General features: G+C 35.8%; 1 protein-coding gene across 1 annotated transcript in view; it reads left to right on the top strand.

Moving 5' to 3' along the window:
* Positions 1-10,430, top strand: part of LOC124160245 (RANBP2-like and GRIP domain-containing protein 5/6) — a 101,326-nt gene extending 90,896 nt beyond the window's left edge. Inside the window, exons 42-48 of the mRNA XM_046536059.1 lie at positions 217-350; positions 3,003-3,146; positions 4,700-4,796; positions 5,901-6,088; positions 6,926-7,027; positions 7,498-7,620; positions 10,047-10,430. Coding sequence (XP_046392015.1) covers positions 217-350; positions 3,003-3,146; positions 4,700-4,796; positions 5,901-6,088; positions 6,926-7,027; positions 7,498-7,620; positions 10,047-10,085 — 827 coding nt within the window. The 3' untranslated portion in view covers positions 10,086-10,430. The remainder of the gene's footprint in view (positions 1-216; positions 351-3,002; positions 3,147-4,699; positions 4,797-5,900; positions 6,089-6,925; positions 7,028-7,497; positions 7,621-10,046) is intronic.
* Positions 10,431-12,696: the final 2,266 nt, after the last annotated feature.

Genomic DNA, 12,696 nt, shown 5'->3' with positions numbered 1-12,696 from the left:
GTTTTAATGCTAATTTTTGTCGAAGATGACGTATGAAAGTTGCTCATCAGCAATAGATGTATTTAATTTTTTAATGTACCAAAAAACAAACACTTCTGGTTTATTATGTTTAAGCATATATTTTCATTTTTAAAACAAAGACTTTTAAATTAAAGATTAATGAAAAAACTATTAATGTGATGTGATTGATGTTTGCTGTTTTCTTTCTGTTTACAGTTTTTGGTGAGAGAGCAAAGTTGTACAGGTTTGATGCAGATACCAAGGAGTGGAAAGAAAGGGGTGTAGGGGAGTTGAAGATCCTGTTTCATCCTCAGAATTTTACCTACAGGTTCATTATGAGAAGGGATCAGGTAAATTGACTCATATCAGTTATTTTTACTCTTTCTTGATGTTTTTGCATTGAAAAAATTTATTACATTATGGATTTATCCTCCAAGTGTCAAAGTTATGTATTAAATGGTTGGATCGGATACCTCAGATCCAACCATTTAATAAGATCGTAGCAGAATTTCAGCCGTGGAATAAGGCAAAATACGATAGGTACATCGTGTGACTCTTCCCAAGAGATTGAACAAACACAGGGGAATCTTTGCATCGTAGGATAATAACTACATTGATAGTAACTACGTCACAGATTTCAGAAAACCACCCTCAGCCCCCCATCAGCCCGTGCCTCTGACTTTTTTTCATTTCCGAGGTCACACAGATCATAAATCATTGTCTTTGGAGGAAAATATCAAGTTACATGGGAACAATCAAAGCATGTTTCATCCCTACTCTTGTCTCACCAGCTGACATTTTTGGCCTACCTGCTTCAATTCTCCGTTTCTGGAGGAAAAGTGCTTGGTGAATAACTTTCTGGGCCCGAAGATGTCTCGATAGCTTCGGCAATTGGATGACATGCACGAACGAGATTTTAAAAAAGAATGAGACCAAAGGCGAAGCATTTCTGATGATATTTTGGTTATTTCAGCTGTAATCGATTGACACTAAGTTTTATGTTTACAACTAATTTACTATTAATATTCAATATTGTGGATACAGCCCAATTTTTAAAGAAACAAGTGTATCATTAGCACCTTTAACCCTTTCCTACAAAGGCCATGTTTTCACGGCTTTGCGGTCAAGGACTCCAAGTGAATCCCAAGCACCATTAGGGTCCCTAGGCACGAGAGGTCCGACCCTTTCCTATTGTCCGTGTGGGGATTATTTCAGCCCATTCCAGCACTTCATGTCCCACTCAAGGAAGGTGCTATAAAACTCTAGAGGCATTGCAAAATGAAAGGTATACATTGATGAACTGACATTTGCTGCAATAGTAACAATAAAAAAAAATTAAAATTGCACTAGTATCACTAAACTGACCGCAAAAGTACACCGTGATGGGCTGCCTTCGGGAAAAGGGTCGAGGAATATATTTGCCCAGTTGCCGAGGAAAGAGTCTGGCACCCCACTAGGCAAGGTCATTAAGTGGAGGAAGTGACTACCTGGACAATTCCTTGCCGAGAAACAACTCCGTAAGGGCGAAAAAGAAATGCTCAAAGCCTTCATACAGCCAAAATCTATTTTCCGTCAAGGAGCCCGGCGTGAAAGGGTTAAGTAAGTGGAGACGGACTGGAAATGCCATCTGCATATATCACGTGTGAGCTACAGCTACGCCCAGCTTTGCTTTGAAGGCACCGACGTAACATATCAGCAAGATCTGACATGTTCATCCTTGACTCCCTCAATCATAGTCTTGTTGCTTGTAAGGCGGAGGAGCTCCTTGCCCTCCATATCTCCTTCATGCGCTTCTGCTACCCTCCCCTTCCTCTCAAGATTGCTGAGCAGTCGTCTCATTCTGTTTCTGCACCTCGTTGCGCGTGAAGTCAATGTTGTTCTTGGCATTGTCAATTATGTCGCAGATTGCGCAATTGCAATTTAATTTAATGATATATCGAATAAAATGTGATTCATTCCGTGGAAACATTTTTATTGAGATAAGGAGAGCTCAATGTACGCCATCTGAGTGCACTGTGTTGTGAAACTATCGGGAGGAAGCGCAAAATCCAAAATTTCTCGCCAAACTGAAGCATTAGCGGGTGAAACACAAGTCAGCATGCAAGGAGAAAGTATCAAAATTCTGGGGAAATGTGCTTTAGGAAAATTTGAGTACTGTCAAGTAACCTGAAAGCTTATGAAAATAATTTTTAATCAGTAAAATATGAAAATATGTAAGAAAATCTTAATAGCTTTCCTTTGATTGCATGTACCCAGAAGAAAATTTAATTATTACTTCGTTTTATAGCTGGCAATTAAAAATGCATTTGGATCTGAAAATAAATCCTTGATCCGTCCATCCCTAATTATATTAATAATTTATGTCATTATTTTCTTTTATTATTGTTATAAATTTTAATCTTAATGCAGCTCTTTACTGACTTGCAACAATGTCATACTGTCACTTATTATGCTTTTGGGATGTCGGGGCTGATGGAAGTACATGATTCACTCTGCCAGTTCCAAAGACTATAACAGATGTAGTTGATCATCATGCTCATGGCATAAGTATTTACGATCTTAGTATGCAGTTATGTGGCCATTCATGTCAGAGTCAAATTATTTGTTTTTATTTTACTCTGCATCAAGCTAGTCGGAGTATTGAGTTTAGTGAGGATAGCTTTGTGCTGTTTAACCTTGATTTCAGTAACGAAAGATAAGGATTTTCAGAATTATGCTCACAAAAGCTTTTATAATGTCTATGATTAGAATAAAGGTGACTTTTTCCTCAAAGGTAATGATTATTTCCTTGACTGTCAAAGCTAGTGCTAAAATAATTCACCAACTTCACAAAATGACAGCTTAAATCAGAATGCAGAATTTTGTTTCTTGAATCTGGTAGAGTGGTGGATTTCATTTACATCCAGCCCTCTTCCAATTTTAATGCTTGCTATTCTATTTCATCTGTATTTTCCTTTTCTAATTTTAGTGTGTAATAAATGAACCACTTATCTTTACTTCAGGTCCATAAGTTGGTATGCAATCATCTAATTACAGCTGACTTTGAGGTCAAGGAAATGAAGACTTCAGACAAGAGTTACATTTGGTTTGCTTCAAATTACATAGAAGAAAAGCAATATCTGGAACAACTGTGTGCTAGGTTTAAGGTATGTGGTTTGAAATTGGATATTATGAGGGCAAACGTTGTACAGTGGAACCTCGTTAAAGCGAGTACGGGCTATAGCGACACCCCCGCTATTACGAGAGATAGCCGATGCACCGTCAATTGACCCAATAATAAGCGCGTTAAAAAATTCGTTTTTACAAGACCCTTTCGGTGTTGGCTCTCGCCATAGCGAGGGTTTCACCGCCGGAAGACTTTCATCAAGACTCCTTAACCTCTGTAATTGCTAGCGATCTGTGAGAAATGAAGTTAATGGAGTGCTCAGCCTCAAATTTATGTGGTAAACTGTCGTTCTATAAATATAATGATTGACGAAACAATGCTTTGCATGATTTTTATTCAGTACGGCGCTTATAAATTGTTTGAATAGTTAGTCGTTATTTGAGTAAGGAAATTTAGTGATGCAAAAAAACATCGCCTTTCGTCTGGATTTATGCTTACGTTTATCGGACAGATGTTAATCTGTCGCCGCACCACTCCTGTTCCTGTATATCTGTTCGCAACAGGTATATTGGCTATTATTTGCCCCACCTCCGGTAAAGCGACAGTTCGCTATAGCGAGTGTTTATTAGTGCACCGTGGGGTGTCGTTATATCGAGGTTGCACTGTATAACCTTATTTTCGAGCATGCAAGGAATTTCTTTTCGACTCGAAATTCTATGCGCAAAGGTTTGCTAAGCATTACTTGTATTATAGGGTAACTTCTAAGTCAGAGGGGGCCTGAAAGTTTCCTGAACTCAGCAAGACTGCTCCCATAGCTTACTAAACCCTATTTCTATTAGGTTGTTATCTTTGTAAAAAAGAGTTTGAAAATGTGATGCAATAAGAAGTTTAATACTAATGTGTAAATTTGGAAAAAAAATTTGTGAGGTACATTACTAGAACTTCCATGCCTGAAACCTAGTTTTTACTGAATTTGACTAGGGTAGAAATCTGTTCTTAATTAAGTAGTTCATGCAGGTATTGATGTCCAATACCTCAATGAACCTATGATCAGGAGGATATCCTTTGCAAATTTGAAATGAATGAAACAATTGCACCAAATGTCAAAGTTATGTATTTTCAACTTTCAATGAAGTCAATTTTTAATTTTAAATAAATTCATTAAATTGGAAAATCAATTTAATGATTTTTTTTATATTTTCCATTCCGGAAACAAGAATACTGCATCAAGGGAACTATCAGAAGTTGTTTGACTTCCATTAAGTTCGCATTTCTATTTTTAGCAGGCACTCAGGGTTAGCTATGCCAATCTATGTGTGTAGTATTGATTTCAAATCGTTTCGAGATTGTTAAGTCTTAAAATGTTTTTTAACAGTATGACTATTATTCAAGGATGTAAATGAATATTATTAGTTTTATATTCACTTCAATCTGCATTATACCTTGAATTTATTATGGGGACTGTGTACTATTGCTTGTCACAGTATTTGATTATGATACTCATTTTACAACTAAAATTTCTTGCTCCTTGTTAGAATTAGAAATTATGGATATTCCACCCATCCTTTAATTATATGGATATTTTCTTGGCAGACTGTTGAATTGGCCAGAGAGTTTGCTACTGTGGTTCATCGTTGTGTTGCTGAACTGAAATCACATCAGGCTTCTTTATCTCAGTCCAAATCATCAGGTAAGATGGATGTTTGATTGAAATATGTTGCCCATTTTCAAGTCTTATTTACATTTCATAACTTTTATTCTATAATTTGTAATAGAGTGGGAATTGAAAAGTTATTGGTAGTAATAAGCTGAAGATAAAGTAGTTGGATGAGTTGACCATTCCATATGAGTATTTGCAGAAGAGTGGTGATGAAGAAGAAGAACGTATTAGATTCATTCGTTTCTTGCTAATTTATTTTTTTTTTAAATCTTGCTATTATCGTCATATGCAATGGAGACAAAGTAACTACAACTCACCGTTGTGCATGTCACTTAAATGGTGATAATAGGTCTCTTCTGAGAGTTCTGAGTTCCGCTACCCTTCATTATTATTGCCTACTCTGTAATTAAACAATTTAATTTGATTAATTTTTACAGGTCATCCTTATACTTTTGGAAATTTTTATCTTCTCTCTCTTAGGGATTTTTCTGGTGTTGGCATTTCAAGACCAGCATTATTAACCCTCCTCGTGGCCATTCTGATTGTGTTATGGCATTTTAAGCAAATGAAAAAGAGAACCATCTCAAAGATGCAATTAATATTATCCTAGATAGGCATAGTAATTGGCCAAAAAAATCCTTTTTCTTTCGATAATTGAGCTAGTTGAGTACTAAATCAAGACCTGGAACTAAGATCTAGAAACAAATTACTTACATTATGACATGTCACAGGGAAGAGTTTCTTGGTGGTTAATTCAGCAACAGCTAATTGCGTTGGAAATAACAGAAGACGATTCGGAAAAATATTTGAAGGAATGAGTTTGCCTTGAAAAGGTTCTTCTGATTTTCATGTTAATTCTGCATGATAACCCAGATAAATATTTTACTGCTTAGATTCTTACAAAATTGCTGTTTCATTATTTTGATCTATAGTAATGAGTCATTTATATTCACTTGTTAATAGCTATATTCATGAAAGTGGTTTAAGGTATTGATTTTTCCATGGATTCTATGGTAAATCTCCTAGGGACATAATGTCGTAAGGGTGTGAACAAGTATGTATATAATGGAATACCCAATGTGATATTGAATTTAAGCATGGTTTTGACTTCTTTCCTCTGTGTTTGATATCTAGAACCAACTGTGGAGCAACCAGAAGATGAGGAGGACTATCATGAAGAAGACGAAGATGACGATGATTATGAGTATGAGGAGGTAGATGATGAGGAAGCAATGGCTAGAAAGGTCATGTTTGAGAAGCGTGGGAAAATAGAAGAGAGAGATGGGAATGAATGGAAGAGTATTGGAGTGGGTGATATCAAGGTAAATAGACAGGGAATTTCATAGCATTTTCATCTCATGCATTATGCACAGTTAGCTGTTGATTATCTGTGCTGCATTTTCCTCTTCAGGCAGTATCGTGAAGTATTTAAGTTTCTGATGTCCCAAAAACATTTCAATAAGATAGAATGCCTACTGGTAACCCCTGCTTTACTCGATAGATGTGTTCCTAAAAAGTGTCGTGTAGTATAAATTGTTTGTTAAGGCATAATTCAATTTCTATACTTGTATATTTCAAATGTAGGCTTATTATTTGATATTGCCAAATACTAGTTGACTCTGTTGATCAATTTACTACTCAAGTATCCTTCAAATTATGTATTACCAAAAACAGTTTCTGTCTCATGTCTCAGAATGCTATAAGTACTGCAACCTGTTCCTTCATGTTCATTTAGGCTTGTTCCTAATTTAATAGGTGAATAAATGAGTGTTAAATGATGGATTTGCCTGAAATTCTTGAGGTCCACCCAGAGCCAGAGCTGAAACATTAAAAAAAAAACGATTCAAGAAAGAAAAGAACTTTTCAAAATTAAATAGACTTGCAAATTGGTAGGCTAGTCCTGTTATATTCATTATTCTTGAAAGTACTTTTGACTAGGTCACAAATATTTAAAAATTTCTCTCTACTTCTAGCTAAGATGAAAGTAGATATGTATCTCTTAGTTTGAATAAAATATATTGTTAATGTTTATGGTAGACAATTGATATTGAGCTTTGCTGTTTTCGTTTTTTCTTATGATAAAAATATTTCACTTTAAGATTATTTATTAATTATATCAAAATGTAATTATCTACTTTACCGATGAATTTCCTTTGTAGGTTGTGTATGATCCAGATATTGGTTGTACACTGCTGACTTTTGAGATAGCTGGAGATCCAGGTGTGATCGATACTCTTCTTTTGGAAGAATGTAAAGTTAATGTAAGTATTTGTATGTTTTATTACATCCTGTGCTTACGAAAACCTTTTTGGAGTTAGGAATTAATTCAAATCAAACTCATGGATTAGTGAGTAGAAGTGAAAAATCAGCTCAAAACCTAACTGTTCAAGGATTCTATTCCAAAGGAAAGAGTAATCTTTAGAATGTATATCCTTTTTGCACACTTGAATGGAAAATTGTACATGGGAAAAGTACCACCATAGTAACACTGTAGCTGCATATCTGCATTGTTTTTTTATTTTATGTCATTCATATTCTTCTGTTTCATGCATGCTATTCTAAATCACTCATAAGTGTGTGATTGTGTGCATGTTAAAAGAATTATATGCACCATGGATTGAATTCACCTTGAAAACATTTGGTGTTAAAAGAAATTTCTGATATCAGAGGTCAATAATTTGTTTCTAAAATCTGACTCTGTCAAACAAATAAATGTTTACTTTCATTCCAGACGAAAGATAAATGCTGTGACTGCACTGTAGTTGACCTATTGAAGAAGTCTGAATTCAGGAGGTTTCAAATCCAGTTTAGTTCAGAACATGCAGCTGCTGATTTTGAAGAGGCCTTCAATCTGGTAATGAAAGGGTCCATCATGTCTAATTGTGCTGAAATTGAAATTCAGTATGATAAATAAGTTAGTATTCACATACACATGCATATAAATTCATTTAGGTGTGAAAAGGGGGCCCCTAAAGGCATTATTTTGTAAATATTGTTCATTTTTCCCTATCTATTAAAAGTTTTACAATTTTACCCATAATTCATGCTTTTTATGGGACCATAGTATATAGGGTGCACATTTATCTTGGTTAATGGCTCTTGCCTACCCACTCATGGTAAACTAATCAAGGTTATCATTCATATACAGTGCAACCTCGATAAAACGACACCCCACGGTGCACCAATAAACACTCGCTATAGCGAATTGTCGCTTTACCGGAGGTGGTGCAAATAATAGCCAATATACCTCATTTTACTCCTTTATTTTTATTTTATCGCATAGACGTGTTTGGTGTTTTTTTGGCCATGGTGTGATCCATCATATGCTTCCTATTCACGCAACTCACGGACGTGCGGGTATGCTGCCGTCTGCTTTCTGCCGCCTGAGGAACAAAAGAAGATCAAGCATTCGCAAATGCTAATACCACAATATTTTCACCAAAATTAACAACTTATTTATCGAACGACAGTTTACCACATAAATTTGAGACTGAGCACTCCATTAACTTTATTTCTAACAGATCGCTAGCAATTACAGAGATTAAGGAGTCTTGGTGTAAGTTTTTCCCGGCGGTGAAACCCTCGCTATCGCGAGAGCCAACACTAAAAGGGCCTCGTAAAAACGAAATTTTTAACATGCTTATAATAGGATCAATTGACGGTGCATCGGCTATCTCTCGTAATAGCGGGGGTCTCGCTATAGCCCATACTCGCTTTAACGAGGTTCCACTGTATTATACAAAAATATTTTTGTCCCTCTGATGGATCATGTCAGCGATTGCTCTGGTTTCAAGGCTGGCATGATGAACACTTTTTACAATTGCCACGATTACCTAACAATATTTTTCAGCAATAGAAAAAGGAAACCTTTTCAAAGATTCAATTAATTGTATGTTAGATGAGCATGCGAATCAGTAAAAAATTGCCTTGTTGAAAATTGAGGCATTTGATTGCTGAATTAAGAAAGAGAACCAAGCCAAGAGTCACGTTTGTGGCCATTTGGTCTAGTGTTTGACTGTTATTTAAAATTTTCACATGCAAAAATTGTGCATTGCTTGAGAGATAAAGGAAACTTGAACATGTTGTACAAATTAGTGCTGCTGCAGCGTACAGTGATACCGTCATATGTATTAATTTTTGTGTATATTTAAATGTGCACAAAATATTACAGGGTGTCTTAATTTAAAATGAGACAACCTCTAGCCCTAAAATGATCGTGGGCTCCCTATTATTATCGAGCCATCATCGCTTCCACTTCTACCTCCAGGTGTTTAGTGACAGAGGTCTGTTACATACGTGTGCGAACTAAAGGCCTAAGATCCCCAAACTTAATTCAATGAATAGGTACACCTGACATTTGGGCAAAACCGATGTTCCCAGGTGGTAATAGCATCAGGGGTGGCAGAAGGGAAGTGACTCAGGAAGGCCATCTACCTGCCCAACCAACATGAGGATTGACAATTTATTTTCTTTGTACACCTCTGGAAAATAGTATTTTTGGAGAGTTTCTTATGATTGCTCAAGATGGCTCTAAAAATTAGTTTGACGTATGATAAGCGGGGCATCCATTGGAGTCATTTTTTCTGCAAATCAGAACTTGCTGGGACTAATTTCTGTGATATCAGAACGTGAATTATTAGAAGAGTTTGGAATTGATAAGTGAATTGAAAACTTTCCTAAATTGTATGAGACTGTTGCTTAGCAAAAAGCTGTTTTGGAAGATTTTATGTGGAAAATCATGAGTAACTGTGGAGAAAGTGGTTCTTTTAACCATTTTGATTGGATTGCAGTGAATAATGTCGTCTTTATTTCACAAGCGAATTTATGACTAGATAGTCCTCTCTTACAATTACCTTGTTTGACAATCACATACATCCATGCCCTGGATGGTGGTCAAACCACCCAGGCAGGATTCGAACCCGCGACCTCTAGGTAAGCAGTTGGGGACTTGGGGACCCCGGCGCCACCGAGGCCGGCAGTGAATTAGAAAGGGAAGGTAAAAAAATGGCAGTTGAGAGGCTCAATCTACCACTTACGGATATAATGAGCTCTTGTTATAGTGTGTGGTTGTGGAATTATTGTAAGAACTTGTCATACTGAGCTTCTGTTGATTTATGATGCCCATCATTTGCATTTACAGGTGTGTAGTAATACCTTTGTTTCTAGGTATATGGAGTTCTAATTAAAAAGGACTTGATTTATAGATGTAGAAATTACTCCCTATGTTATCATAAAATATTTGGTACTCCTGTTTAATCATCTTTTTTTTTTTCTTTTCAGGGATTGTGTATGTATCGAGAGGGATTAGGCGTTTATTAAGTGTGAATATCATTTTAAAAACTATGAGTGTGGTAACAATGAAGTAATTTTCAAATTACTGTATTATTTCACTGATTGGAAAGACTTTGAATAATTTTTTATTGAATGTAATTAATTATAATGAGCTGTATACATTCAATTTGTGGAAACTCATTGTATTTTAACTGTCAAGGTTAATGTTGTCTGAATTATCCTTTGTAGCTGTGAATATTTTTGATAAATTATTTTAGTGTCACATTGTGTTGATTTGACTCCCTAGTAAATGACCCCCTCCAAGCTGTCGGCTATTCTTGGCTGGTTTGTACTTCTATGGTTGTGTTTGTTCAATAAATGTCTTTTTGAGAATTGGTATTTTTTATCATCCACTTCCAACAGTTTAAATTTAACCAACTTTTGGTAATAAAATCTGTATATTTTTCCAATTCGTTATGTCTTTGCTTTGTAACTTGTTCTTAAATTTGATGGGTATAAGTTATCTCAAATTTGTCCAGAAAATTTTCGCTGCTTCTCTGTTTGCTTTACTGCTCAAGAAACTTTATTGGGAAATGAAAAGTATTTCAGGGAACTTCTTTTCCTCAATTTATGCCACAACAATGTGGATAGATCAAATTGTGGAAAGGCAAGAGGTTTGCGAAGTGCAAAGAATTATATGGTTTGCCAGTGATGGATGAGAGTTATAGACTTTTACTTACCTCGAATAATAACATCCAATTCCTAGTTCAGGAAGGTTATGAAGGGCACATTATTGTTGAAGGAGGAAGTAAAAATTCATAGTTGACAAAGAGAAGGGAATTCATGTAAAGAAGTAGTGGAGCAGGGTATGTTGTGGAGAAACGATTTTGATATAGTGGAGAAATGATGGGTGATAGTCAAAACTAAAGTATTTAAACTGGAGGGGTTGATTGAAAATGTAAGGGTTGAGAAACCAAAAATCAGTGAAGAAATACTTCTGAAAAAGGAGGGCTGTATATACTGAGCAGAGGAAGAGAATGAAAAGAAATAAGAAAAAGACAAAACCTGGAAATGAGGGCATGGGAGGCTTGGTGCAGGGGCCCAAGTGCAAAATAGGAAAACTGCATGGGAGAGAAGAGGTTAGAATTGTTGCTAAGATGAAGCAATCATGGGGAAGGAAGGGGAAGTGATACCAAGTAAGGCGAATATTGAAAGGATTCGCATCATGGTGAAAGCATACTTGGAGGCTCTGCGCGACTTCAAGAATAGATGGTACCATTTATAAGAGGTGAATTAAGTGCTATAAATGAGGACAATTGAAGACCTGAGTGCAAGAACCTGATAATAACCTATTTTGGCAAAAATAATGTTTCCACAAATATGTGAAGCCCCTCCTCCCTTTTGCCAGCAGCCATTTTCTATTTTCAATAATAAATTTAGCAGACATTATTGAAAACTTGCATTCAAGCCTCGTGAGTTGAAGAACCTTCATTTGTTTATCATTTTTATCAAAACTTCACCTTAGGTTATTATTTGGGACCGAGGTTTCACATCTTGACCTAGGCAGAATACTAATGAGGGCCTAAGTAGGTGCAATGGTCAAAGACAACCCTTCTGAGCTTTTTAAGAATACAATTATAATTTTGCCTTCACTAATCAACCAAATTTAGGACTGTAAAGTGCTCCCTAACAATCAAATTCATGGACAATCACTTAGATATGAGCCCTGGATGGGGGACAACCCACCCAGTCCGGATTCAAACTCAATGAAAGGTTGGTAGGAAAGGACCCACCACCACTGAGGCCAATATTAAATTTAGGAAAGGTTGTTCTTCTTTACCTGGTGGACTGGCTGCTTTAAGAGTGATCATGGCTCGACTATTTCTTCAAAGGAATTTAGAATTTCTGTATGCCATTTTAATATATTCTCTGAAGATGCATTTGCAGAATTTAGGTGTCTAATGTTTTTTTTGTCTAATTTTGTTGATGAATATGTGTACACTCCTAACCTTTTGGGTAAATACATCATGTAAACATGGTTTTAAAGTGGACATTGTAGGAATGAGGAGATCATTGGACTATTGAATTGATTTTGGGATGAGTAAAAGTGGTGCTAAGGATTATACATATATAGACAATTAGATGCAGTTTGAGTTTCAAGTTTTATTCTATGGAATAAAAGATTAGGAAAGGAAACAAGATTCATGAATCTATTTTTTCTGACCCTGGTTTAAAAAAAATGCATCACCTTTAAGGTCTTTCATTGCTAATGATACATTTCGTCTGTAGCATGGTTGATAAAAATAACCCATGGTATGTTTGACAGAAAGTGTCTTCATGTTGACAGTAAGAGGCAAGTTAACTAAGACTAGGGTGAAATCATTTTGAGTAAGTTGATGGTCTGTGTGGTGAATTATTCCGTAGAACATGTTAAAGTCAATAAATGGACCAGTTGAGGAAACAACGTACATTGATTTATTAAATATTTGAAGCAAATCATGCTGTTTTACAAACTGGGAAAATATCAAATGATTTGGAATCTTTCTGTTTAATAGAATTGAATAATATTCTCACTCATTAGTGAGCAGTTAAGGAAATATTATGCTTATTAGAAAAATATCTTTTAAAATCCATCAAAATTTATTCAAGACCTACTATG

The sequence above is a fragment of the Ischnura elegans genome, chromosome 6, assembly GCF_921293095.1.
Source record: "Ischnura elegans chromosome 6, ioIscEleg1.1, whole genome shotgun sequence".
Classification (NCBI taxonomy): domain Eukaryota; kingdom Metazoa; phylum Arthropoda; class Insecta; order Odonata; family Coenagrionidae; genus Ischnura; species Ischnura elegans.
Note: the sequence above shows the minus strand (reverse complement) of the source record. Positions and strands in the feature narration are given on the sequence as shown.